Source organism: Lagenorhynchus albirostris, chromosome 8 (genome assembly GCF_949774975.1).
Source record: "Lagenorhynchus albirostris chromosome 8, mLagAlb1.1, whole genome shotgun sequence".
NCBI classification, from domain to species: domain Eukaryota; kingdom Metazoa; phylum Chordata; class Mammalia; order Artiodactyla; family Delphinidae; genus Lagenorhynchus; species Lagenorhynchus albirostris.
In genome coordinates this window covers 81144034-81169253 of record NC_083102.1, presented here as the reverse complement: position 1 = coordinate 81169253, position 25220 = coordinate 81144034, and the positions used below count along the sequence as shown (strand labels likewise).

The 25220-nt window shown below is 36.1% G+C and overlaps 1 protein-coding gene across 4 annotated transcripts in view; it reads right to left on the bottom strand.

Moving 5' to 3' along the window:
• CACNA2D1 (calcium voltage-gated channel auxiliary subunit alpha2delta 1) overlaps positions 1-25220 on the bottom strand; it is a 521838-nt gene that overhangs the window by 81862 nt on the left and 414756 nt on the right. For all 4 annotated transcript variants that reach the window (XM_060157195.1, XM_060157196.1, XM_060157198.1 and 1 more), the window contains exons 11-12: positions 14720-14878; positions 9785-9889 (exon numbers count right to left, since the gene is read on the bottom strand). In XM_060157195.1, the coding sequence (XP_060013178.1) occupies positions 9785-9889; positions 14720-14878 (264 nt within the window). The remainder of the gene's footprint in view (positions 1-9784; positions 9890-14719; positions 14879-25220) is intronic.

The following is a 25220-nucleotide window of genomic DNA, read 5'->3' as shown; positions in this document are numbered from 1 at the left end:
ACTAAATGAATTATTATATCTACATCCCTAGAAATCAAGCATTTCTAATAATATAGAGGCTACACTTAGACACACACCATGTGATTATTTTGACTGATGTTATTCATCAAATAGTCCAAATAGACACAACTCAGCCAAAAAACATACTAGTAAAACACCACCACCACCACCAAAACTTGTTGTTTTATTTGTTTTACTACAAAAGTTTTGCCTGACCCCCACTGTTGGCCTCCATGGAGACCTCCATGGAGGTCTCATTCACAATGAATTGGTGAAATTTGATTATTTTTATATCCTAACTTTCCACTTGGAGTTTTAGATAGTTTCATTCCTCCTATTCCACACTATATTACTGCCACCCCGTGGAAGAGTTAATGAACTAACTAAAATTCCAGATGCCAAATCCACAGAGATGATTGCTATCCCCTCATTCTTCTGGTGTTTTTCACTTCTTTAAGTGTACCATTCTTCCTTAGCTATAATTCTGGGGAAAGGAAAAAATAAAGTGATTCCTTGAAATAGGCATGATTTAGAAATTAAGGTAAATTACATTCTCAAAGATGTGTATTTTTAGAGTTCTTTTCTTATTAGTGTATGTACATGGTCTTACATAAAAACAAATAAAATGACATATAAAATAACTTGAAACACAATGTGCAGTCACACAAGAGAAATATTTCATCTGAAGTCTCCATTAAGCAAATTATTACTTTAAATCAGGGCTTCATTAAAGCAAAGTTAACTTTACATTGATAATTACAATATGAGATCCATGTAACAAGTACATACTGGAGACTTCTAAGTGAAATGTTCCTAGAAAATTTGCTAAATGATCCTGAACTGGTTGATTTTAGGCCATGTTTCAGAATGTTCAGCTCTGTGAGGGTCATATATGAAACATACACAGTTATAGATGGCTTTGAAAAATATTCTTCATAATGCTGGAGTCTAGGTCTCTAACAGAAATAATGTGTGAAGGTAGTATTGAATAAATGCTGGCTAGGGTTAAAACAGTTCCAGGATTGCACTACTGTATCTATTATAGTGCCTTATATAGAAATAGAAATAAATATTAAATGAAAAGAAATGAAATAGCTAAATGAGTGGTCTTAACGTTTTCCCAGAGGGACATAAGACAAACTTTGATATCATCTGACATATAAATCAGTTCATTATTATAATAGAGTAGAGCCAAAACCGGACTGATATACGTCTAGCATTTTATAATTTGGGTTGTTTCATACACTTATATCACGGTAAATTCATAATCTTTTTCTTTTATGTTACGCTGACTTGCTCAATGGAGATGAGCAAACTTTTTCAGGCAAATTAAAGTATGTATAATACACTTAAATCATTTATGTGCTGTATTATTCCTAGAGAATGAAAATAACTCATAATTATTGACTCATGCTTAGTTATATAAGAATATTCACAAAATAAATTGTAATTTGAGAGTGTATTTAATAAAATTAAACTTAAAACAATTAAAAATCTGTCTCTATTATTAGATGCAAATTTATATAATTCGGCCTTCAGTTGGTTCAAAAATCATTTTTTCTCTGAACAGAACATTATAATTCCAAGATGTAAATTTGACATGTCAAGCCTGACCTACTTGATCAGAGAAAACTTTTAATTAACAGCAAATTGGGTTATTGATTGGTTTCTTACAATACACCACTGATTTATTCTTCAGTTCTAGACTTCCGCAACTCTGGTTTTTATTTTGTCTTGTTTGTTGAAGACTAACATACTTGTCTTCAATTAAGATTTTTCCAAAACCACAGGGTCAACCTATTTTTAAAAGCCATAGGAATTTCTTGTTTCCCAGCAGAACCCAGTTACTGGAAACTGTCACCTCAACAATTATCAGTTACCCAGAGTTCAAGTTTAATTTACAATAGGCAAATCTCCAAGGAATAATGGAAATGAGACTATGAAGAAAGAAAGCCAATAAAACTAAAATAAAAACTTCAGCTATCGACTCATGTTAGAAAAATGATGTCAGAAATGGGTTTTATTAATTTACTGTGCGTACTAAAATTTTTGGCATGAAGCCTATAAAAATACTAGATTGGACTGAATATTTTAGGAGAAAATTCTACAGTGGTTTCCATAATTCACAAGTGTACCAGAATCCAGAGCATTTAAAAGAACCTACATCTCTAGTTTTATAACATTATGAAATAAATAAAAGTGTCCAAATGCACTTTTCACACTTTATTTTATAAAGCCCAGTGATCTGAAAGGTTCTTACAAGCCTGCAAATATCTGATGGCTTAGTTTAATCCATCTTAGCCTCTTAAGGCTGTGAGAAATATGTCCCTTAGCAGTAAAGCCTTGCTATTCGACCAGAAGGAAAGATCCTGGGTGGGCAAATGATGACTGGCATGGCCACAAGGCTGCCCTGGAGAGAGACACACACACAACCAGACAGTGCATTCCATATGAGGTTATGAAATTTGGACTGTAGATCGTTTAAATGACTGACTTTGCCACTTAGTAGCTGTTTAACTTTCAACAAGTTCCTTAACGTCTCAAATTTTGGTTTTATTTCCAAAATGTGGATGATGTTGATGGTAAGAAACATCTTTTGTCATATGGTTATTACAATTGTGAATGAAGCAATATATGAAAATCTTTTGTATTATATGGAAAATAATAAGCACAATAAATATTATCTATGGTAATAAAGATGACCATGATGATGATGATGACTACAATGTCTCCTACCGTCAAGCTATCAGAATTCAATGAGGAAACATTTTCCATTAGTGGGATACTAGGCTTTCGTGCCTTAAAAAGAACATAAAATAACTTGAAGTAACACCTTCGCAAAGGAACAAATTTGGCTTGCTTTATTGCATTTAGCAATAAACTCCAAAGAAAATGAGCCAATACTGTCTAAATGCCATTGTGTCCATATAAGATATATCATGGAATTGCCCAGGGTCTGACAAACGCAAGAATTTCACAAGTGACCTTTGAATTAGTCTGAGTAAAACACACAAAGCAACTTTAAAAAAGGAAAACAAAATGCAGTCGGTTTTGCCTACGTGATCTTACAGCACCAAGCAGATATTTCTCTCACATTTCTTGCATGTGCGTACGTAACACAGATACATGCCTCAGGATTATGTTGGTCTTTAAAATTTTTAACAATTATAATGAATCACCCTTGCATTATCAGATTATAAGGAAGTAATTTTGGGTTCCCCTTCCCTCTGCATACATTTATAGTACTTGACACAGGAGCAATAAGCTATGGACGCATTTCGTTTCCAAGCAGTTATAGCTCTGCAAAGACTATTGTCAGCAGAGGTCGGGAAATAAGCAATATACTGATTTATTTCAGGTGTTCTTCTTGAGTAATGCTAAATACTTCACTGACACTAATTATGAAAATACTCATGAAAAACTATGTGTTGGACTGGTGAGGGTGAATGGAGAGGTGCCGTCAATACAATTGTTTTTTATATAAACTTAAGCCCTCCCTACTTACTTATAAAATGACATATCCAAGGTGGAACATACATTTTACTCTACATTCCACTTATAAGGAAAAAATTGTTTTAAATTATTTGCTTTTAAAAGAGCAAAGCTATTGAGTTTTTTAACATTTACGAATGTTTTATAATTTATCTTCGAGCTTATTTATTGCATATTTATATTTATTTATGCTGGGCATCCTCAGTAAATATACTTAGCAACCGCTGTGCGTCAAGCCCTTGCTAGCCTCTAAGGAGTCAATGGTAGGTTTACAAACTAACACAACCCCTAGTTCATGGAGCTTTTAATAGAGGAGAGTTCAAGATAACAGGTGAATAAATACATAATTAAAATAATAAAAAATGGTAATCTGGGAGAAAGAAAACAAAGAGGAAAGATGGTGCTGAAATAGAGAACGGTAAAGAAGGTGTGTGGGGAAAGGAGACCACACTAGAAAGACTGAGCAGGGAAGACCTCTGCGCAGAGATACGTGGCAAGCAGAATTCTCAATCTGAGAAGGCAGCCACAGAAAAAGCAGAACAGAGTGCCTCTCCTGGTAGAATGATTTCACACAAACCAAAGGCAATCCCAATTTTAGGTGGCACAATTCTACCTAGAAATTATTTCGAGTGCATTTTTTGCACTCTATGGCTTACGTCTTGCAATGTATTTTGTGCTTAATATAATACTTATTCTCATTTTTCATTAGATTTGTTTTAGCTACTAAATTAAGGACTCTGTAAAATGTATGGAAGTAATATTACTCAGACCTGAAGAGAATGTACCTGATATTTTCCTTAGTTTAGACAATGAATTATCAACATTAATTTTATTCTAAGAAAGCAAATGTAAATAAATCTGTCAGAGAGAAGGACACATACACACGTGCACATGCACGCACACACACGCATTTTAAATTGATCATCTCTCTACTGGGCCAGTGTTACTTGTAATTATTGTTTTCAGCTATACCGTAAGTCCAGCATAAATAATATATTTGGTTTTTAGAACACAGGTACAGTTCCTAATCTAAAGCTGAAAAATCTTTGGGAAACTGTTCAAAGTGCCAAAATACACGAAATGAAACTTTTCAGAAGCAGTGTATTTGTTAAACAGTATTAAATATTCTACAAGTCTGAATGCCCTTCATTATCACATGTTTGAACATTCCTTCCAAAGGCTTCATTCTTTCCTGATGGAGAAGCCAGGCAGAGACAACTGAGAAGGCAATGAATTATTTGCCATGAATTATTTTCCCTACCATCTGTTGAAAAAGTAATTGACAGTTTTCACTCTTATTGTATAAAACACATATGCAGATTCAGCCATTTGTGATTTGATTTAGATTTTTGTAGCCTATAAATTATTTCTCTCTATTTTGGATCTGACAACAAAATAGAAAAGACTGCCAATCATGTTTTAAAGAATTAAAAAAAATAATGACTCTATTGTCAGGCAATTATAACTTTAGCTATGCATTCTTTATTTTAAAAATTATTCCACATCTATCATGTTTTTTTCCCATTTGTTCTTCTCTTTCGATTTACTAGTTATTTTGAAATTTTCATTTTATAGATTTTGAATGCCTTTTTATTTTTGATTAATTCTGAGAATTAACCTAAGGGTCCGAGAACTATTTTCTAGCTGGCTAGACAATCTTAAGTGTGTACTGCTAACCAAAATCCCTTTGCTATTATACAGAAAATCAAATATTTTTAATTTTCCTAGGTCTGGGAATTATCTTTCAACTCTGTGTCTGGTTTTACTTTCCTTTTCATTTGTTTGCACTCTACGATAGAGTTCATTTTGGTTTTGGCACCATTTTTAAGGAAGTCTCGTACACACGGGTGAGCCCTAAGGAATGGCATAGTTGCAGGTAAAGATTAGAAAGTGAATGCATTTTAACGTGGAACAGCTGTGTGAGGAGATTACCATGGACTCAGTTTTAAACTGTACCTATCTATAATCAGGTAGATTAATTCCCAAGAGTAATACATTTCAAGAGAACCCAAACATTTTGTTCTAATTCTTAAACCTTTTGGCCTCATTAAATTGTGCTGTATATCTGCAGCCTCATTCATCAGCGCTATGGATGTACCTCATCACACCTACCTGGGTTGCTCTGAATGATTTCTAATGTCATCTGGATGAAAAATGACTTTAAATGAATCATTCGGCAGCCACATTAATGTCAAGCAAGAGGCTTGGGGAGGAAGTAGGATTCAAAGAGTAGTTTTCAGATTTTTTTTCTTTAAAAGCTCTCCAAACTTTGTGACTTTGCAATTTTGATATTTTTAAGCTACAAGTGAACTTCTATCTTGAAAAGCATGCTTTAAAATAAAGTTATAATCGAATATAGAATTTTTAAATGTATTGGAAGTTTTTATTTTACTAACTCTATCAAATTCAGTTTTATACATCAGCCAATTGAAAGATAACGTGGCTAGTGAAGTTCTGAGTTGATAAACTTATTATGTAATATATGAATTTTGCAGGTAAAGAATTGGTCTGTCATACCCATACCCATCCTTAGATGACAAAGATAGACAATGATCTTCCACATCAGCGTCTGTGGCAGCAAATCTCTCAGACTGGGTGGATGAATGGAAGATATAGAGAAGTCTGAATAAGGAGGGAAAGTTAGAAAGGGTTTGACAATTCACCCAAAACTGTTTGAAGCCATGTTTGAAGATGGTGGAAAAAACCTCTCCTATACATATACACACTGTTTTTAGTAGGTACCTTTACACACTATTTGCACACATACACCCTTGGCATAAACAATTAACTATGTAAATGTTGTCTTGACAAAGTACAAATACACTCAAAAATATAAGTGAATTAAAAGTGGTTGTCTGCCATCATCTATTTTCACTGTTAGTGGACACAGAACATACAAATACCAAGAGACAAATTTTGTGTTTAATGTGGTTTTCCCACATTAGGAAATTCAAAAAGCCACTGAACTTGAAGTAAAGTGCATATGAAATGTGGTACAACAATATTTCCAGAAATATAATTCCTACTTGTCCAATTCAGATATCTGTGCTCTGTATCTCTCTCAATCCCTCCTCTTTCAAGGTTCTCCTCTGTTTTGTAACTATAAGATTTCTTGTCTGGGTATCCCTTTACTAACCTTAACATATAATAATGACTTGGCTCTTCCATCTTGAAAAAAACAAAATGTATGCATGCACATATGTGTGTGTGCACAGCTTCACCCAGAATTGACTGTCTTATTTTTTTCCTAGTATTTCTTAGCAAATTTGCAAAGATTTTAGAAAAATTAGTTTATGTTCAGATTTCTACGTCCTCATGCCTTAAGCACTTCTCAACTACCTGTCGGAATTTACTCACTGAACCTTACATAAGAGAGCTAAGCCAAAGTTACACACATGGTCCCTTGTTCCTGAAAATACGATGGACAGAAGGAATGTCCATTTAAAACAGATATAAATATGTGTGCATATATCTGTGTATGTAAGTACGTATACATGTATGAGTGTGTATCACAGAACTTTGCTACACCACTGAAATTAGACTCACATAAAAAATGTAGTACCTAATTCCAAGGACATCTCAACTTTTCTTAGCTAATCATACATTTATTTTAAAATCACAGAAACTAAGGACTGACTACTTAATTTTCAAAGTTGCTTTGGAATTCACAAAAATTATATGTCCTTAGGAGAAGTGTGTGTCCTTAAAGCACAGCAACATTCATAGGCAAACAGCAGGATTGCTGAGTAAGATTAGATTCATCAGTTTTACAAAAATGAATTCAATATGAGTAATTTCTTATGTGGTTTAGCATGTTGCAAAATGTCTTTGTTTAAAACGTGGAGTTCCTATAAAAGGTGAAGGGGATGGGAAGTAGTGTTTCAAGATAACAATACTTAGATTGGACATTTTTAGGATATATACATAGAAAAATGATTTTCAACTAGTTAATTCTTCATATATTCAATTAACTGAACAATTTGTGAAAACAGAGGGTAGAATACAATTGTTTTCCTTATGGCATAAAACCTCTTACATTTTAAAAAAAGGAAAAAGATAAACTTATGATATACCTCCAAGACATATTATTATGTTAATTCTATATACAAACAGAGTTTGGGGAGAGAAAGAAAACAAGTTTAGATGAAAATTTCTTCTCTTTTTATACATTTAAATTCTTTTATTTAAACCTGTTGAAGTTTTCTTTTTACTCTTTGAAATCAGAATATATCTTAAGCACAAATTATGATATAGATTGTAACATTCATTGCCATATTTGTTTAAGAAACTCTTCCTTTTTGAAGAAAAATATCCAGAGGGGAATGATATTCCTGCTGGTTGGTTCAGATGATATCAAAATTAAAGAAAAGATTTATCTAAACTTACATTCATTAAAAAATGAAAAGTAGTGGGGCTTGCACTTATATACCTCTATCACAAAATAATAAAATATACTTGAAATTATGACTACAAGATGCTAAGAAGTCTCTTCCAAATTATCAGTGTATGATTAATTAGTAGAATATTGAGATAAATGTATTATAGTAATAGAGTTCAATTTGGGCTAAATTTATTTTATTACCTTTGAGTTCTCCAAAACATGGTAATGTTACATTATTGAGAATATTTAAATAAGTGAAATAGTCCTTACTCCAGGTTATGTTTTTTAATTATGAATTTGTTCTGTAACAGAAATCATGCTTCCAACTTTTGTTAGACATACTCAAGTTACTTATTGCCATGTATTGAGAACTATCTCTGAACCTGTGCTCTCTGCAGGATGATGAGAGTTCAAAGTTAAACAATACAAAGGCCCAGTCTTATAGGACCTTGTCATCTAGAGAGGGAACAGAGAAGAGATTTTGTGGGTAGAATACAGTGTGAGGGACGCGTAGGTCTGAATACACTGTGCTATATGGGATCAGAGCACGAGCCTGAAGTGGGAGAAAAGTGTCAGGAACATCCTTCAGGGGGTGATGATTGCCCAGGATTCTGAACGATGAGTAGCAGTTACTAAATAAAGTAAGTAATGCACACTACATCTTAGATTAATACATCTGTATCTTCCCATTACTTTTCATTCTACTGATGTTTTTGAAACAAATATTCACAAAATCAAGTTACTATTTGAAAATATTCAGTCTATTAACAGTTCAGTCCATTTATCAACTTTTTCAAAAGGAACGGCTCTTCTGTATAATCAAAGTCACCAGGTGTTTTAAAAAAACTTAACCCTTGCATTAAACTTATGTCATATGACATTATACTTTAATAGCATATGCAATATCAAAGAGTTGAGTATTAAAAAATTTTGTGAATAATTTGAAGGTATGTGTATTGGGTTGGCCAAAAAGGTTACTCGGTTAATGAGTATGTTGTTCAATAAAGTTCCTAGTGAAAATGAAAAATGTGTCTTTTATTTTTACTTAAAACTGAACAAACTTTTTGGCCAACCCAATATGTCTATGTTTTCAACTCCAATCATTTTTAAAGTACCTAAGGGTGTTTCAAAGTGTCCCAGATTTTTTTCATCAATACTCTACCCCATTATTCACAATATTTTGCCTGCCAAAATATATAACATATATATTTACCTAAATGTATTAATATACATTTTTTTCTCTTTTTAATTCCTCACACACATATAAAACAATTCATTAGAGTTAATGACGAGTCACACCTCTCAAAATGGTAAAAATTTCAATTAAAAGCCAAGTAAACTGGCATTTTACCCTTAAGAGTCCCCTTGTGAAACATACAATTTCTGTTGAAATTCTGGAAACACAAGATATAGGTTATAATTTTTCATTACTTATTTATGGATCCTTAGCATTTTAAGAAACCAAGTTGAGAATCATTGTTCTTTTATAAAATATGGAGAGTCAGTCAGAAAATTGAAATAAGCTGATAGTAGCAGTGCTAGAAAAAATAGTTACATTTGATATTTTCCACACTATCAGTAGGTTCAGCCACATGGGTGAACTTTCAAAACAGGTCTTTCTACAATACTTTCCTCTGCAGTAGAACAAACAAAGAAACAAATATATTCCTATATAGGCTTCTATACGTTCAAATTAGTTTATTAATGAATTAGTCATAAGGTACTTATGAATCTCACAGAAGATAACTAACATTTAATTCAGTGATTAGCTTATAATCCATCTGTATGACTTTATAATCAGCACACTAATGTTTTAACCAAAAATGTCTTCCCTCACCACCCCCGCCTCTCTCTCTTTAAAAACCACCTAAATTACTATTAAATTTAAAACACTGGAAAAATTACACTCACTTTTTTGTCTTTGTTGTATTTGGTAAATATCTCCTGAGCTCTCTCTTCTCCTCCATCCGTGAACAACATGATAATCTTATTGCAGTTGGCTCTAGACACATTATACTGTTAAAAAAAATGTATATCATTCATAATAAAAGGTAGGGAGTATAAAAGCAATATGGAAAGAGCATGCACAGGTTGCAAGTAATGACTGAAGTATCTGCTCAATAAGTCAATTCTAAGAACCAGTTCCTGGATCAAGCCAGGCCTACGCATCCCTACACAGGGGCTCTGCCTCATTCCCAACACCCACGGGTCTCCCTTCCTTCAGGCTTCTGATCAAAGGTCACCTTACCAGTGAGGACTTTCCTGACAACTTTCCCCTCCCAGGCTGTATTTTTCTCCATAGCATTTCACATTTGTTTACATGTAGTATATATTTTATTTGTCTTTTTATTATTGGCTTCTCCCAATAGAATGTTAAATGCCAAAAGGGCATAAACTTGTGTCGTTTTTGTTCAGTGTTGTTTCCTTGCCTAGATGAATGCCTAGCACATAATAACCTCTCAGTGGTTAATTAATAAATGGGTTTTAAATTAATTAATGGCCATGATGTCAATTGTATACCCCTATAATTTACACGAGAAACAAAGAAATAATATTAATAAAATGTGCATAGCTTTTCACATATATTTTCAATCTATTCACAAACATTTGTTCCTCTCTTCCCTCCTTCATCTCACTTTATTCACTTTACATTTCTGAAATTGCAGTGTTGATCCCTAATGCCCAGTGCTCTTTCATATCTTTGTAAATGTCGACAGCTACTTCCAGAATATTCTATCTGCTCGCAAGCAGCCACACATATTCTAATCCTGAAAGACTCAATTCCAGTGGTAAATCCTTTCTTACACTTTCTTTAAGGTCCCCAAAGAGTTGGATTTAGGTAAACAATGGATTAGCATCAAAGGGCCATGAAAATGCACAATTAATTTAGAAAGCTGTATTTCTTTGAGGTCTGAAATTATAATCTCAGTCTTTCTACTGTTGTGAAATGTGTTTGTGAAAGTGTTGAGAACAAAAGATTCACACTAACTTATGAATGCTCAGCTTCTTCGAAAATGTCAGCCCTCTAGTTCAGCAATATTCAAAAGAGATACAATGTGAGCCTAATTTGTAATTTTAACCCTCTAATGGCCACATTAAAGAAAGTAAAAAGAAATATCTGAAATTCTAATAACATATTTAACTCAGTCGTTCAAAAATGTTATCAATTCAACATCAAATAATATAAAAGTTACTGAGATAATATACTTTTTTTCCTTTCATAATAAGTACTAAAATTTCAGTGTGTACTTGTAACACATTTCAGTTCAGACCAGGCACATTTCAAGTGCACAACACCCACTTGTGATCATGGTTATCACACTGGACAGCACAGTTTTGGTGTTTAAGTGACTAATACATTTTTTAAAAAATCACTAATTCTCCTATAGTATTTAAGCTTATTGAAGGTCCCTATTCCTATTTGTCAAAAAAGGAAATCCCATTTCCTGTGGAAAAGTTAATGAAGACAACATTGTGCTTTACTGATGAAAAGATCCTGTTTCATATATTCTCACCCCGTTGACTAGGCCATTAGACCATGCGGAGTTAAGGCTTTTAACCAAGCATTGTGAAAACTCAAGTATTAACTAATACAATTTATCACATTCAAGCACCATTCTTATTTTTGAAGATAATTATCTGAAAATTTGACCATACAAAAATTTACATATTTTATCATCAAAATAATTTTGTGAAAGGTGTTGAAGTCCCTCAAACTAAAATTAGTTTCTCTAATGACTTGTGTTTTCTATTTGTGTACGTAAAATGGGCAAAATAATATTTACCCAAAGGACTGTCTCAGAAAAGTGATAAAGTAACTAAAGTTTTTAGAACAGAACTTGGTTTCATTTTTTGAAGTAGTGAAGGTATTCTTATTATTATCACTAAATACAAGTATCAAAGTTACTTTTAGCACATCGAGTCTTGCTGATCATTCGTAAGACACCCACAAAAAGAGGAACGCAGAAATGTGTTTTCAACATCATTTTTCCTCAGGACTTGTGGGAAAGCAGAGTCTATCTCAGCAATTTTTCATTGGGTTTGCAGCTATCTAAAGAATCACACAGTCACAAGAAGTATACGTAACTGGCTTGGAAGGAACTAAGCCAAGGAAAGAAATTGATTATGTCAATAAAAATACAACAGCTAGGGTTGGTAATTTATGTTAATATGGTATTTCATGACACACTGTTGTATCTCTGTGTGGCCAGTATATAGCACAGCATCTATCATATGCGCTCAATAAAATTTTTTTGGAAAAATGCATCTCAATATATTTGTCAGTAGTTTATGAAATGCTAACTGAAGACTAATTCAAATCTTAACGTCTAATTCTCTTTGACACTTGATTCAGTGATCTTAAGGGTAAACCTTGCCGGGACAAACAAAAGAGAAGGAATGGCATTGCATGATGAGAAAAAGACTAGAAGTGTCTGAAAGAGGTAACAGAACATGCTTCAGCTCAATAAGGCAAGCCATGGCATTTGGGAAACTTATTTTAAAATGAAGAATTGCAATATCTAAGCGACATGTGGCAAGCAAAACACATGAGGTTTACTATTGAGGACATATTAAAAATCATTTACAACTTTGGTAAAGGCAGTGGGAGAGGCCAATAGGAGTTAGATCATATTTTATCAGCAACTAATAATGAACGTGCGAGTTAACGTGGCCCCTCTACGTGACTGCCTCTGAAATAGTACATTAGGCTTGAGACTTATCATCATCATTTCACAACGGAAACCTGAACAGGAGGGAATGAGTGAGGCCAGTTAACAACACTAAGAGGAATAATTAAAATGCCAAGATCTAGAAAACTTGATTATTGACTCAAGAGAAAAAAGTTAATATAAAAACCTTTCACATTCCTTTACTACAGAAAGAATATATTCCACTCTAATGATCAATTATGCTTGAATTTCAAAGTTTTGAGTTTTCTTTTATTAATAAACATACATTATTTAATAATCATATGCATTTTACCAAAGATAATTTCCCCTGAAAACTGCAGTGTGGAACTTCTTTGCTTTTCTAACTCCTTACTTGCTTATCTAATGGTATCTAAAAAAAATATCACTACCTCAAACTCTAAATAATTGAAAATTCTACTCTCACATTCCCTCTTTGTAGACTCCTGTGCCACCATCCCCCTAGTTTTCCAGTTCAGAGAACTTGGAATCACCCCCTCCCCCTCCCGGCAACCCCTCCTACCCACCCCATCAGGTCACTCGCCTTAACATCTCTGCACGTCTAGTCCAACACCAGGATTTCTACAATAGCTTCTTAACGTAGAACACTCGTCAGATGATGTCTTTCTCCTACCACAAACTTTTCATTTGCTCCTACACACTTCATTTAAAGACAGCTCATGGTCTTTCCATTTCCATCACCTCTCCCCTACTGCTTATGGCCCAGCCATACCAATCCACCTGCAATTCTTTCAATGAGCATGACACCCCATGCTTCTGTGCCTTTGTCGATGCTGTTTATTTTATCTCCCTCACCACCTACCTAGATTCTGCTCATTCTTCAAAATCCTGTTTTCAAGAAAGTGCAACAATTTTCTGACCTCCTCTGGGTAAGTTGAGCCCCCTTCCCCAAGCTGCTCCCAGCAAACACACCGTGAATACCCTGTAACAGCACTAACATGTTATATGAGAAATGATGATTTAGCATGTTATGCTCGACCTTCTTGAGAGCAAATGGTTTTGTTTATGTCTGGAATTTCAGCAATAGCACTGTGACAGGATAAATTGTGAGGCACTCAATAAATATTGGCTGAATGAACAAATCAATGAGTCATCACCCAATCAGAGATCTTGAAAACTGTTTAGAAGATTTACTTCGGGAACAACGAAATCAAGTTTGCAGAAAAGTCCAAATATAAGGGCTTATTTAGTGACTCAGCAAATATGATAGGAATTATGTGCTGATTCTGTCCCAGCCACATGCTAGTTATTAATTAATTATAACACCAACTCAACAGCCTACAGTCTCATGTGCTTTTCTATGTGGTTTGCTATGTCCACCGATTCTGTGCAAATTCTTTACACAACCCCAGTTAGGAAACCAAGGCAGAGAGATGTTAGGTCCATACTCTGAACCACTGCAATAATATTGCTTCAGAAGAGATACAAACCTGAATGATAGCTCCTGCTTTCAAATAGTTCAAATGAAACAGACAACATGGCCATCTGAAAATACTAGTCCGCAGTGTGAGATTCGTGTTATAATATTGTTATGATATGGGACAGGTAGTAGGGGTGCCAGAATTTAAAAGCCTAACTATAGACATTGATGATTCACTCAAGGGAATTTTCTCTTTGGAAGAAATTTCTGCTCTTCCTGTCTACCTTGATGTTAACCATTTGGACCTTTTTGTACATTTAGGAACAACCTGAAGATTCAAACTAGATGTTTAAAATTGAAATAGTTCCAGAAGCCATTTGATGACTGACAGCACAAGTTTCCAAATAAATACAGTACTAACTGAGATAAGACAAAAGAGATGATATTCTAAATGTGCCAACTAAGTTTCCAGTGCTTCTTCAAAATTAAATTAAATAATTACCTTACAAATGTGTTTTTTTAAACAAAGTTTGAAAAAAGAGGGTAGAAGAAAAGATCTAAAAGAGAAAGAAAATCTACATTTTGTATACTTTCTGAATTTTGGATTTAAAAATAAAATAAGTGCAAACATTTCTACTGCCTAGACACATCTGCTTTCTAAATGAATGACAAACAGAACTGTTATCTAACCCTACAGAGCTGTAACTACAAGGATATTGAAATTCAGATCCTACAATTCAATAATAAAAGACAAAAGGGGGTAGTATTAATACTTACATTAAGCAGCTGTTCAAAAGCAAAACTAAAGCCCTTTTTATAATCTGTGATTCCTTTCGCTGTGATATTATTCACTGCATCTTTCAGCACTTTCTTATTTCTTACATTTGCTTGGACAAGGTGCTGAAAACAGCTTACATCCTGGGCATTGCTGTTAAACTGCAAAAGATAAAAAGGTAAATGTATAAACCAACATTAAAATCAATCATGTAATTTTTACTGAATCTGTGTTATACTTCTCAATCCTTCTGCATTGCTTTCTCTTTCAAAAAGAAAAGTGAGTAGATTGGTAACAGAAGTGCACTAAAGATCAAACAGTAATTTTCATCCATGCCCCAACCCCTACTGTATTAGCCTGTCGCTTATTGACACTTTCCTGAACCTAGCTTGGTTTCCCTGATTATAAATTTGGGATTTGAGTTATGTGAGGTCCCTCCCAGCTCTCAAATTTTATGAGCATTTAGATTACAAAAAACAACAACAACAACAACACAAAACTCTCAACAAACAATGAAATATATTCAGAATGCAGAAATGATACGATGATGCCTGCACAGAATACAGGGAGAAACAGCATTTTACTCGCCTCGCATGAGGAAACGCTAAATGGAAAAGTGGTACACAGAATGACAGGAACAGATGGTTAGTAAATTTGTAATTTGATGGTAGTCTTTCCATGGGGGTTAAAACAGGAAAGTGATCTGAAAGACTCGAGAACAACGAGTGGCCTTTCAAAACTATCACTCTAGAGGTTATACAGGGAAAGCAGTAGAATCACAGAGGCAAGAGAAGGGGCAAGCAGGTCATGGCAGAGTTACTGCTGTGAGTGATAAGGGCCTGAACAACAAAGAGTCTGTAGGAGGAGAAAACAAACTCCAATAATATCTGCCCCAGTTGAAAATTTAAGAATGATCACCAAAGTAATTTCAGCAACCGTATAAAAAGTATTCACAGAGTTCACTGTATATTTCCAAAAAGATAAGAATAGGACTCCAGCAAGAAGATCAGGGCGCTAAAATGAATGGGATCATCCTATCATTTATTACCTCTGCTATGGGTACAAGCCCCTTAGGCTCCTGGGGCCTGGACTGTCACATCTGCAAAAGCAAAATGAGAATGATAATAAAAACATACTTGCTAAAAGGAAAGGGGCTGGCCAGATCAAATGTTGAAGGTATTCTCAGATCAAAAGCACATAATGATTTTAACAGGTGGATCACAAGCCAAAATATATTTTTACATAAGTGATTATCTATTCTCATAAATATAATGCATCATTCTTTTTTCTCTGAAGATCCCTGAAACCTAGTGATAAGGTACACTGTACAATTCATCAATCCATTAAGCAAATATTCATTGGCGGCCTGCTATATGTCCGGAGTTGTGGTAGGTGAGAGCTCTGTGCCTTCAGACATGAGGTAAGTTATGCACACACACTTATATATGTATGTAAGCACTTATACGTGTTTACTTTGTGCTGCATTGACTATTTGCTCTACAAATATTAATCATTTCCTCTTTGAAAATGCGCTGCAAGTAAGTAGTATTATTATCCATGAGAAACCTTAAGCATAGTTAAATGACTTGTCCATAGTCACGTAACAAATAAGTAATAGAGAGTCAGGATTCAGACTAGCACTGTAGCAAGAGTCTGGGATTTTAACTACTCCGTCAGTGCCTCTCAATATACAATAAATCATGATGAGTTATGTAAAGCAATATAATCCTAATCTCTAAGAGATAATATCTGGAGAATGGGTTCTGATTCGGACTGTAAGCAGTTGGGGGGAAAATTCCCTAAGAAATGGCATTTCCTGTGATCCCACAGAAATGTTTCCTTGAAGACTATGGAGGAAGAACATTCCAGGCAGATAGAACAACACGTAAAAAGGCCATGATGTGACAAAAAGAAAAGAAGCCTCTTAGGGAAACATAAAGATGGAGAGTTTAGCTCAGTTTCATATGAGGACTAATGACATGAAATGAGCTCAGGGACGGAGGCAGGGTCTAATGGAAATGCTAGACAATTAGGCATGTATTCTCTGTCGAACGGCCAGTCACAAAAGGTTTTAAGCCAAATGCAAAATAATTTAATCTAGAACTTTAACGGCTCGCCCTAGCTGCTGTTTAGGAATTGGATGTAAGGTGAGCAAAATTCAAAGGATGGAAAATAATTAGGAGGCTATTGCGGTAACCCAGCTGAACAGACAAAGTGGCTTTGTTATTCATGGAGATGGTCCGAAAAGAGGGGTTCAAAACCTATTTTGGAGAAATAATCACTAGCTTGTGATGGTGCATTGGGTCTGTGTTGAGTAAGAAGAGAATTCTGACATGGGCATCTGTGTGGCCGGAGGAGGGACGGGTTCAGGGACACTTGAGGATTAGGGGAGAGAAGCACACAGTTCAAGTGCGGGTGAGATTTCAGTATGTGAGATACGTAAATGAAGATGTCAAGAAGTAACGTTGAAAGCAAGAGGCTCAGAAGAAGTCTTGATTAATATAAAAACACGGAAAGCTTCAGCAGAGAAATTGGTTTAAAGCCATGTGATTAAAAGTGAAGCAGAGGAGGGGTCTCTGAGAAAACTGAGCAGGAGTAAGATTCCTTGGAGGCAGGAAGGAAGTCAGGAGACTGGACTGCCTTAGATGATGAGAGGAAAACAGTCTCAAGAAGAACACACTGCGGGACAGAGACAGGAAAGATGAGGACTTAAAAGCACCCACTGCACTCATCCCCGTTACACAGGCAGTGTCTGGAGGTCGGGGGTGCGGGGGGCGGGTGGAACACAATGGAGCGCACTGAACAACAATGGGAGGGATTAGCCCGTGCAGAGGCAAGTCTTCAGAGCACCTCGGCTGGGAGGCAGAGAATGAACAGGGTGGTCCCTGAAGGGGTGGACGGGGGTCAAGGAGAGGTTTCTTTTTTTTTTTTAATTTTATTTATTTATTTTTGGCTGTGTTGGGTCCTCATTGCTGCACGTGGTCTTTCTTTAGTTGCGATGAGCGGGGGCTACTCTTTGTTGCAGTGTGCAGGCTTCTCATTGCGGTGGCTTCTCTCGTTGCGGAGCACAGGCTCTAGGCACGTGCACTTCAGTAGTTGGGGCACGCGGGCTCTAGAATGCAGGCTCAGCAGACGTGGCACACGGGCTTAGTTGCTCCGTGGCATGTGGGATCTTCCCAGACGAGGGCTCGAACCCGTGTCCCCTGCATTGGCAGGCGGATTCTTAACCACTGAGCCACCAGGAAAGTGAAGGGTCACTAGAGCAAGAGAGGGTTTACCTTGAAGAGAGAAGGAAGAAAACGTTGCAGGCAACAGAACAGAGGTGAAAAACGGAGCTCTTGTGAAGATGGGGAAGGATGGGACACAGATGCTCCTAGAGGAACAAGCCTGTAAGAAACCATGTATCCACTTCATTGTACTGGGCAAGAAGAGCGAGGGCTGAGTCCCGCCGCTGGGTGTACAGAGATTTGGTGTGGGGAAATGATATTATTGCCTGTGGCTTTTGTCTCCAGTGGACCATGAAGCAAGGTCATCGGGATAAAGTAAAACAGGAGGTGGAAGGTTTGGAGAGAGTATAGATAAAACAGGAAGTAAAATGTCTTGCAAAGATAAATACTGAGTTCTCTCTCACTTTTACTTGGAACACTACTTTTGGGTACATCATATATATGAGAACAAAGCTCCAATATACTTGTTTTCAATAAAGTCAAACACTGAAAAGTCAGTATCTTCAGATCCAAATCCTACTGCCTCCCCCCCCATTATTTGATAATATGACACAATCTTATGCTACACATCCCATTTTGAAAGAAAAGAATATGAGAATTCCCGTGTTAGAAAGTAAAAAAATAAAGTAAAAATAAAAAATAGATTGCCAATATATTAACGGTAAAACATCTGACCTTAAAGAATCATTAGAAATGATTACAGGAAATGTTATTATGTGATTTAGTTAAATCATGAAACTTGATAAAATTACAAGTTATGCAGAAAATGAACAATGGATAATGTATTGCCTGGAGTCTTTTGGTTGGCCTTAACCTGCTTTTAACACAGAAGAGTGAAGCATCTCATTAAGTCACTTTAACACAAACTGATTAAATGTAAATTCAATTCATTAAATACAAATTCAACGGGGTATAACAGAAATACTCCAATTATACTCATAACAAAACTCATAAATAATGCAGAGAAAGGAATAACTTACAAAGTATAAGTCCCTATGGCAAACCTTATTCTCCAAGAAAGGAATGAGAAATGTGAAAAGTTCTGACTTAGGTAAGTATATATTTCACAGACATCTTAGACTCACTTGCTTTTAGAATAGAAAAAAAAAAAAAAAAGAACAGATTTACTTTCACGAACTGAAATTACTGTCTTTGGTGACATGTGTCCAGACTGTAATTTATAAACCACATATTTAATACATTAACCACCACTTAGGGCAAAAGTCTAATAATATAGCATTATAAAGCTTTGAAATACTACATGGTGACTGAAAATAGATTTAAGGGGTCCTGCTTTTGTAATCTCTTAAGAAAATACTTCTTTTAAATATGTATACTTAACTAATCCTACAGAGCCCCAAATCCAAACTACCGTCCCGCTCATTCCTTCCCAATTCTAGAAAATTCAACCAAGTAGGTCCCTTATCAGAAAGGCTGAGAAAAATCTCTGCTAGCACGCTGAGACAGGAAGGTGTGTGGGTTAATGTGAGCATCTGGGGTAGCAATGAGGAGGGATTTCTATCTCTGCCCCAGCATTTGTACATTCTTTTGTTTTCCTCTTCCACATACCCTGCTCCTTCCGCCTACAACACTTGTTGTCCCACTTACCTCAACATTCTTTCCTTATAAAAGGCTTTCATGATCTTCCCTGACTAGGTCAAATCACCCCATTAAAAGTTTCATAGGCCTAGATATATCTTTTTTATGGAATACATCACAGTCATAATTCTATATTTCTTTGTATGATATCTTTATAGACTCTTTGACTGGATTAAAAGCCATGGCCAAAAAAGAAAATAGCCATCCCACCACTGTACTTGACATATTAATAGGTATCCATATAATTGGTGTACAATAAACATACAAAATAAATATTTACTGAATGAATGTATGGAGTTTAAGAAAATTAGAAGACAGTGCACAAATACTGATCAATAATTTATCTAAAGGCTTCTAAGTATAGAACCTGTATTTTAGTTCTGCAATACCTTGTTAAATTTGTACGTTTATAAATATAAATACTCTGTCCAAAAAGACACTATTAAAATATCCAAATGAAGATGCATGCAGAACACCTAGCATGGAGCCCAGCACATAGTAAATGTTAAATCAACTGCAACTCTATTGTTTTAAAAATTACTTTAGTAAAAACATTAGTATACTTCATAAGAAATAAGAATAGATTCCTAGATTCATGAGAAAGATTCATATAAACAATATCAGCTTTAGTGACCCTTAAATAAAGCTCACTACTGGGATGGTACAAGTAGCCCTCAAACATTAGTTTAGTTCTTGAAACAGTCTCTGGGAATAACCATGAACAGTAAATTTCAATGCTTCCAATGAACCTTCCTATTAAATATCACAATCAAGTACACATATCAAATTAAAAGATAATTTAAGATCCAAACAAATTGTTAATTTCTCAAATGAAATAACTTAAACTCTTGGTTTTGTAAAGGCAAGGTCTATTTTTTGTTCTGATGTCCTGTGCTGAATAAGAAATCATCCACAAAATAGTTCTGAGAGAGGACACTCTGCTGCTCATTGGATTAACCTGGGATACAAACGATGAAATGCTGACATTGCCTTGATATACACAAGTCAAAGAGGTATCAAGTTCCTGAAAAGCAACCTTGTCTAGAAATGGCACCTATAATACACCTTCATGGAGTACCAAGGCTCCCACTGAAGAGGTTGGTGGGCTCAAGTAGTTTTCCCCTAGACTGTTGAAGAATTAAAGGCAAAATAAATCCAAAGGTGATATTCTTCCACTTGGAACTGCAGAGAAAAAGTGGCCCATTTAATCTTTGTCTGACCATTCAGTATGTCCTTAATTTCCACCCCCTCACCTCATCCATGTATTTCAAACTCTTTTTTTTTTGCCATGAAAAAGAAATACAGTGTGAAATTATGGGCTCCCGCTGTGTAGATGATCAGCAAAAACAACTCAAATTCAGACTGGCCTGCTTTGGAACATGGGATTTTTTTAAATTATAAAATATAAGTAAACTACTTTACATAATTAACTACTGTAAATAATTTATATAACAAATTTATATTATATAAAGTAATTTAAATGGATAAACTAAGTTAAATAAACTGCAAACAATTTTGCATATCAGGCAGTAGTTACAAATTGTGGTATCAGAAGCGATCTACATTTTGGACACCAGATGGCAATGAAGGAAAGTAAAAGGAAAGTGGACAGAGGCTGTGATCTTAAAAATCTTGGTTGTTTTATTCCTACTAAAATACTTGTTATTTATTTTTATTTTCCCATTTTTCATAGGAAACCAGGAAATATTATAAAGAAACAAAATGGTTATTCTAAAATCCAGAGAAAATAGCTTATAGCATTTACCCACATGCATTTGTACATATTCCTAGTTAAGAATGATTTTAAGGTTTTATCTATTGCCGAATTACTTTCCAGATATATTGCACCAATTTAAATATGTGTGAGAGTCTCACTGCACTCTCAGACACACTACATTTTTATTTGCTAAACTGTAATTTAAAATAATATTTCAATATTCAATAATTACTTGAATTCCTCAGTGGTTAATGAAGTGAAAGTTTTTCTCACATATTAATTGTCATATAAACCTGTGAATTTTAAGTCCTATTTTTTTTCCAGTTTGTTGCTTACCTTCTAATTTTAACTTTTGATCCTGTTCTTTATGATTTCTAAAAATATTTTTATGCTTAGAAAACCATCCATTATTCAGGTAAATAAACATCTACAGTTTCTACAAATATTTGATGGTTTTGTTTGCTTATTTTACATTTTGGTGTTTAGTCATGGTGGAAATTATTTTCCCTAATAGTATGAGGGGACAATTAGATTAAGCAATTTTTTTTTCAAATAGCCAATTTTCCCTTTTATTGAGTAATTATTGGTTCCTGATCCACTGTGTATAATAAGTTAAGATTATGGATACATTTCCTTTACTATTTGGATACATATTCCTTTACTGTTCCCATTATTTCACCAGCTTCTTACTTTTTAATGTTAATAATAAAAATATTAGCTAACGTGTACTGAAAATCACAGCTATGCCTATCTAAGAACATCACATGTATTAATTCACTTAACCTTGACCAAGCTTAAAGTCTTAGCTGTAATATGGTTTCCATTATACAGTTGAGGAAATGAGGCTTAGAGTGTCAAGGAAAGTGTTCAGAGTCACTCAACAACCAAGGTCAGGACTCTACTTCAAACCCAAACCCCTGAAGCTCTTCTCCATGGTGTCTAATCACTTTTAATTTATGCCAGAAGAATAAGCTGCCATACTCTGTCACGCTACTTTTTCCACCACTATTTTCCTACTGAACTTCAGAACTATCTTTTGTCAAATGAAAACCACATTTACCAATAATTTTGGGACAAACTGGTATCTTCACATGAGTCAGCTTTTCATTCCAGGAAGAATTATTCATCAATTCCACATCTGTTCCTCCATTTCATCTCTTATACATATATCTCATATACTCTTTTCTCTTTCTTAAACTTCAAGTCCTAATGAGATCAATCAAGATGGCAGAGTAAGAGGATGTGAAGCTTACCTCTCCCCACAAACACATCAAAAATACATCGACATGTAGAACAATTCTCACTGAAAACTAACTGGAAACTGTCATCAGGACTCCTGTACAACCAAGGCTGTAAGAAAGATACATATGTAATCGGGTAGGAAGGGAAGAAAAGTGATTGGGTCAGGACCTGTGCCCCTGGGAGGGGACTCAAAGGAAAAGGGAGATTACACAGATGGAGACCGTCCCTGGGGAGCGTGCGGTGTGAGCCACAGATGGGGTAGCCCAGTGCTGGTGTCCTGCACCCTTTGGCTGGTGGGAGGACCTCTGCAATGAACAAGAGGGCTGCGGGAAGCCTGGATGTCACTTGTGAGGGGTGCATGCATGTGCTGGCTTGCTCCCAAATCAGGGTGAAGAGAAGACTACTCTAGCGGTTGCTGGTGGCCCATGACCACCTTGCTGCCTGGCTCAGCCCGACCTGAGAGAACGCCCTGGTCCCACTCATCCCATGTCACAGTGCGGCACTGGTTCTGGGGTGGCCACAACTGGGAAGAAGATTCAACACGGGGACACAGAGGCGACCCCATCCCAGGGCGGAGCCTGGGTGGATTGGCAGTGGCCATCGTTGGCACTTACTCAAGCAGCGCCTCAGAAGAAGCGCAGATTTCTGACGGCAGCTGCTCCATCACAGCTCATGCCCCAATATATGCTGAGAGTCCATGTGGGCCCTGCCTGCCCTGTGGTGTGGCTCTACCACAGAGTGGGGGCAGCAGAGTCTTAGGGCTGTGATCAGCTGTAAGGGACAAAAGGCACTGGCACCCAAGGCTGTGTCTGAGCAGAGCAAGGGAAACAACTGCGGGCACCTGAAAGAGCAGCTCATCTGAGACAGCTCAGACTCCTGTCTGTGGACAACATGAGCCAAGAGCTCACACGGGGCCCCCTGGCTTCAGCACGCCCCCCACTCTGGGGCAAGGATCCTATTTTGGGGGAGAGAGGAAAACACAAACTTAAAGAAAACAGAACCAACTCAGGCCTGACCATCAAGGCTTTTGCTCCAGCAGCTTGGGATCAGACCCCACCCACAACAGGGCAGTGATGCCCAGTGAGCAGAGGGGAAGTCTTGCCTCACACCCAGCTTCAGCTTTACCCCTCTGTGTGCAGTCCCACCCCGTACCAGGGTGACAGATGCCAGCACATCCTGAAGAAAGATGTTACATCCACGTCAAATCCAGCTCTCCCACCAACGGCACTGGGCACATGCAGTCTGTACAGGGACACTCTCACATACGCACACACATTTAAAACTGCAGGGCTTCCCTGGTGGCGCAGTGGTTGAGAGTCCACCTGAGGATGCAGGGGACACGGGTTCATGCCCCGGTCTGGGAAGATCCCACATGCTGCGGAGCAGCTGGGCCCGTGCGCGTCTGGAGCCTGTGCTCCGCAATGGGAAAGGCCACAACAGTGAGAGGCCCGCGTACAGCAAAAAAAAAAAAAACAAAAAACCTGCAATAGGTAACTGCTTCACCTTAACTCATAGAGGCAGAGAAATTTAAGCAAAATTAAAAGGCAGAAGAACTGCTCTCAATTAGAAGAGCAAAAGAAAATCTCTGAATAAAAGAGCTAATGAAACAGGAATAATTTACCAGATAAAGAATTCAAAGCATTGGTAATAAAAATGTTAACTGGAAAGCATAGATGAACACAGTGAAAACTTTAACAGAGAACTAGAAAATACTACGAAGATTCAATCAAAAATAAAGAATTCAGTACCTGGAGAAAACAAACCAAAAAACCCCAACATACTATAAGGAATGAGTAGCAGACCAAGTGATACGGCAGAATGCATAAGTCATCTGGAAGACAGAATAATGGAAACCACCCAAACAGAACAGCAAAAAGAAAAACAAATTTAAAAACATGAAAACATTTTAAGAGATTGCTGGAACAACAAGTATACCAACATTTGCATCATAGGGGTCCCAGAAGGAGAAGAGAGAGAAAAGGGTATTTAAAATGTATTTGAGGAAACTACAGCTGACAACTACCCAAACCTGAAGAAAGAAACAGATATCCAGAAGCACAGAGAGTCCCAAACAAGATGAACCCAAACAGACCCACACCAAGACACATCATAATAAAAATGGCAAAAGTTAAAATTCTAAAGGCAATGAGAGAAAAACAAAGAGTCATACAAGGGAATCCACATAAGGCTATCACCTGATTTCTCTGCAGAAACTCTGCAGGTCGAAAGAGAGTGACATGATATATTCAAAGTCCTTAAAGGGAAAAACCTGCAACCCAGGATACTTTACACAGCAAGATTATAATTTAGAATAGAAGAAGAAATAAAGAACCTCGCAGACAAGCAAGAACTAAGAGTCCATCAATACTAAACATACCCTAAAAGAAATGTTACAAGGTCTTCTGTAAGTGAAAAAGAAGTAAGAATCTGTATGAAAGGGGAAATCCCACTACGAAATGCAAATATATTGCACATACTGAGGATCAACCACTTAAATACGCCAGTATGAAGATTAAAAGACAAAACACTATAAAAGAACCATAACTACAGTCAACAAGGGATAAACATGAGGATGCAAAATATGACATCAAAAACTCAGTATGTGGTCGAGGAGAGTAAAATGTAGATCTTTTAGAACGTGTTTGAACTTAAATGACTATCAATTTAAAACAACTAGATACAGTTATAGGTCAACATGTATGAACCCCATAATAACCA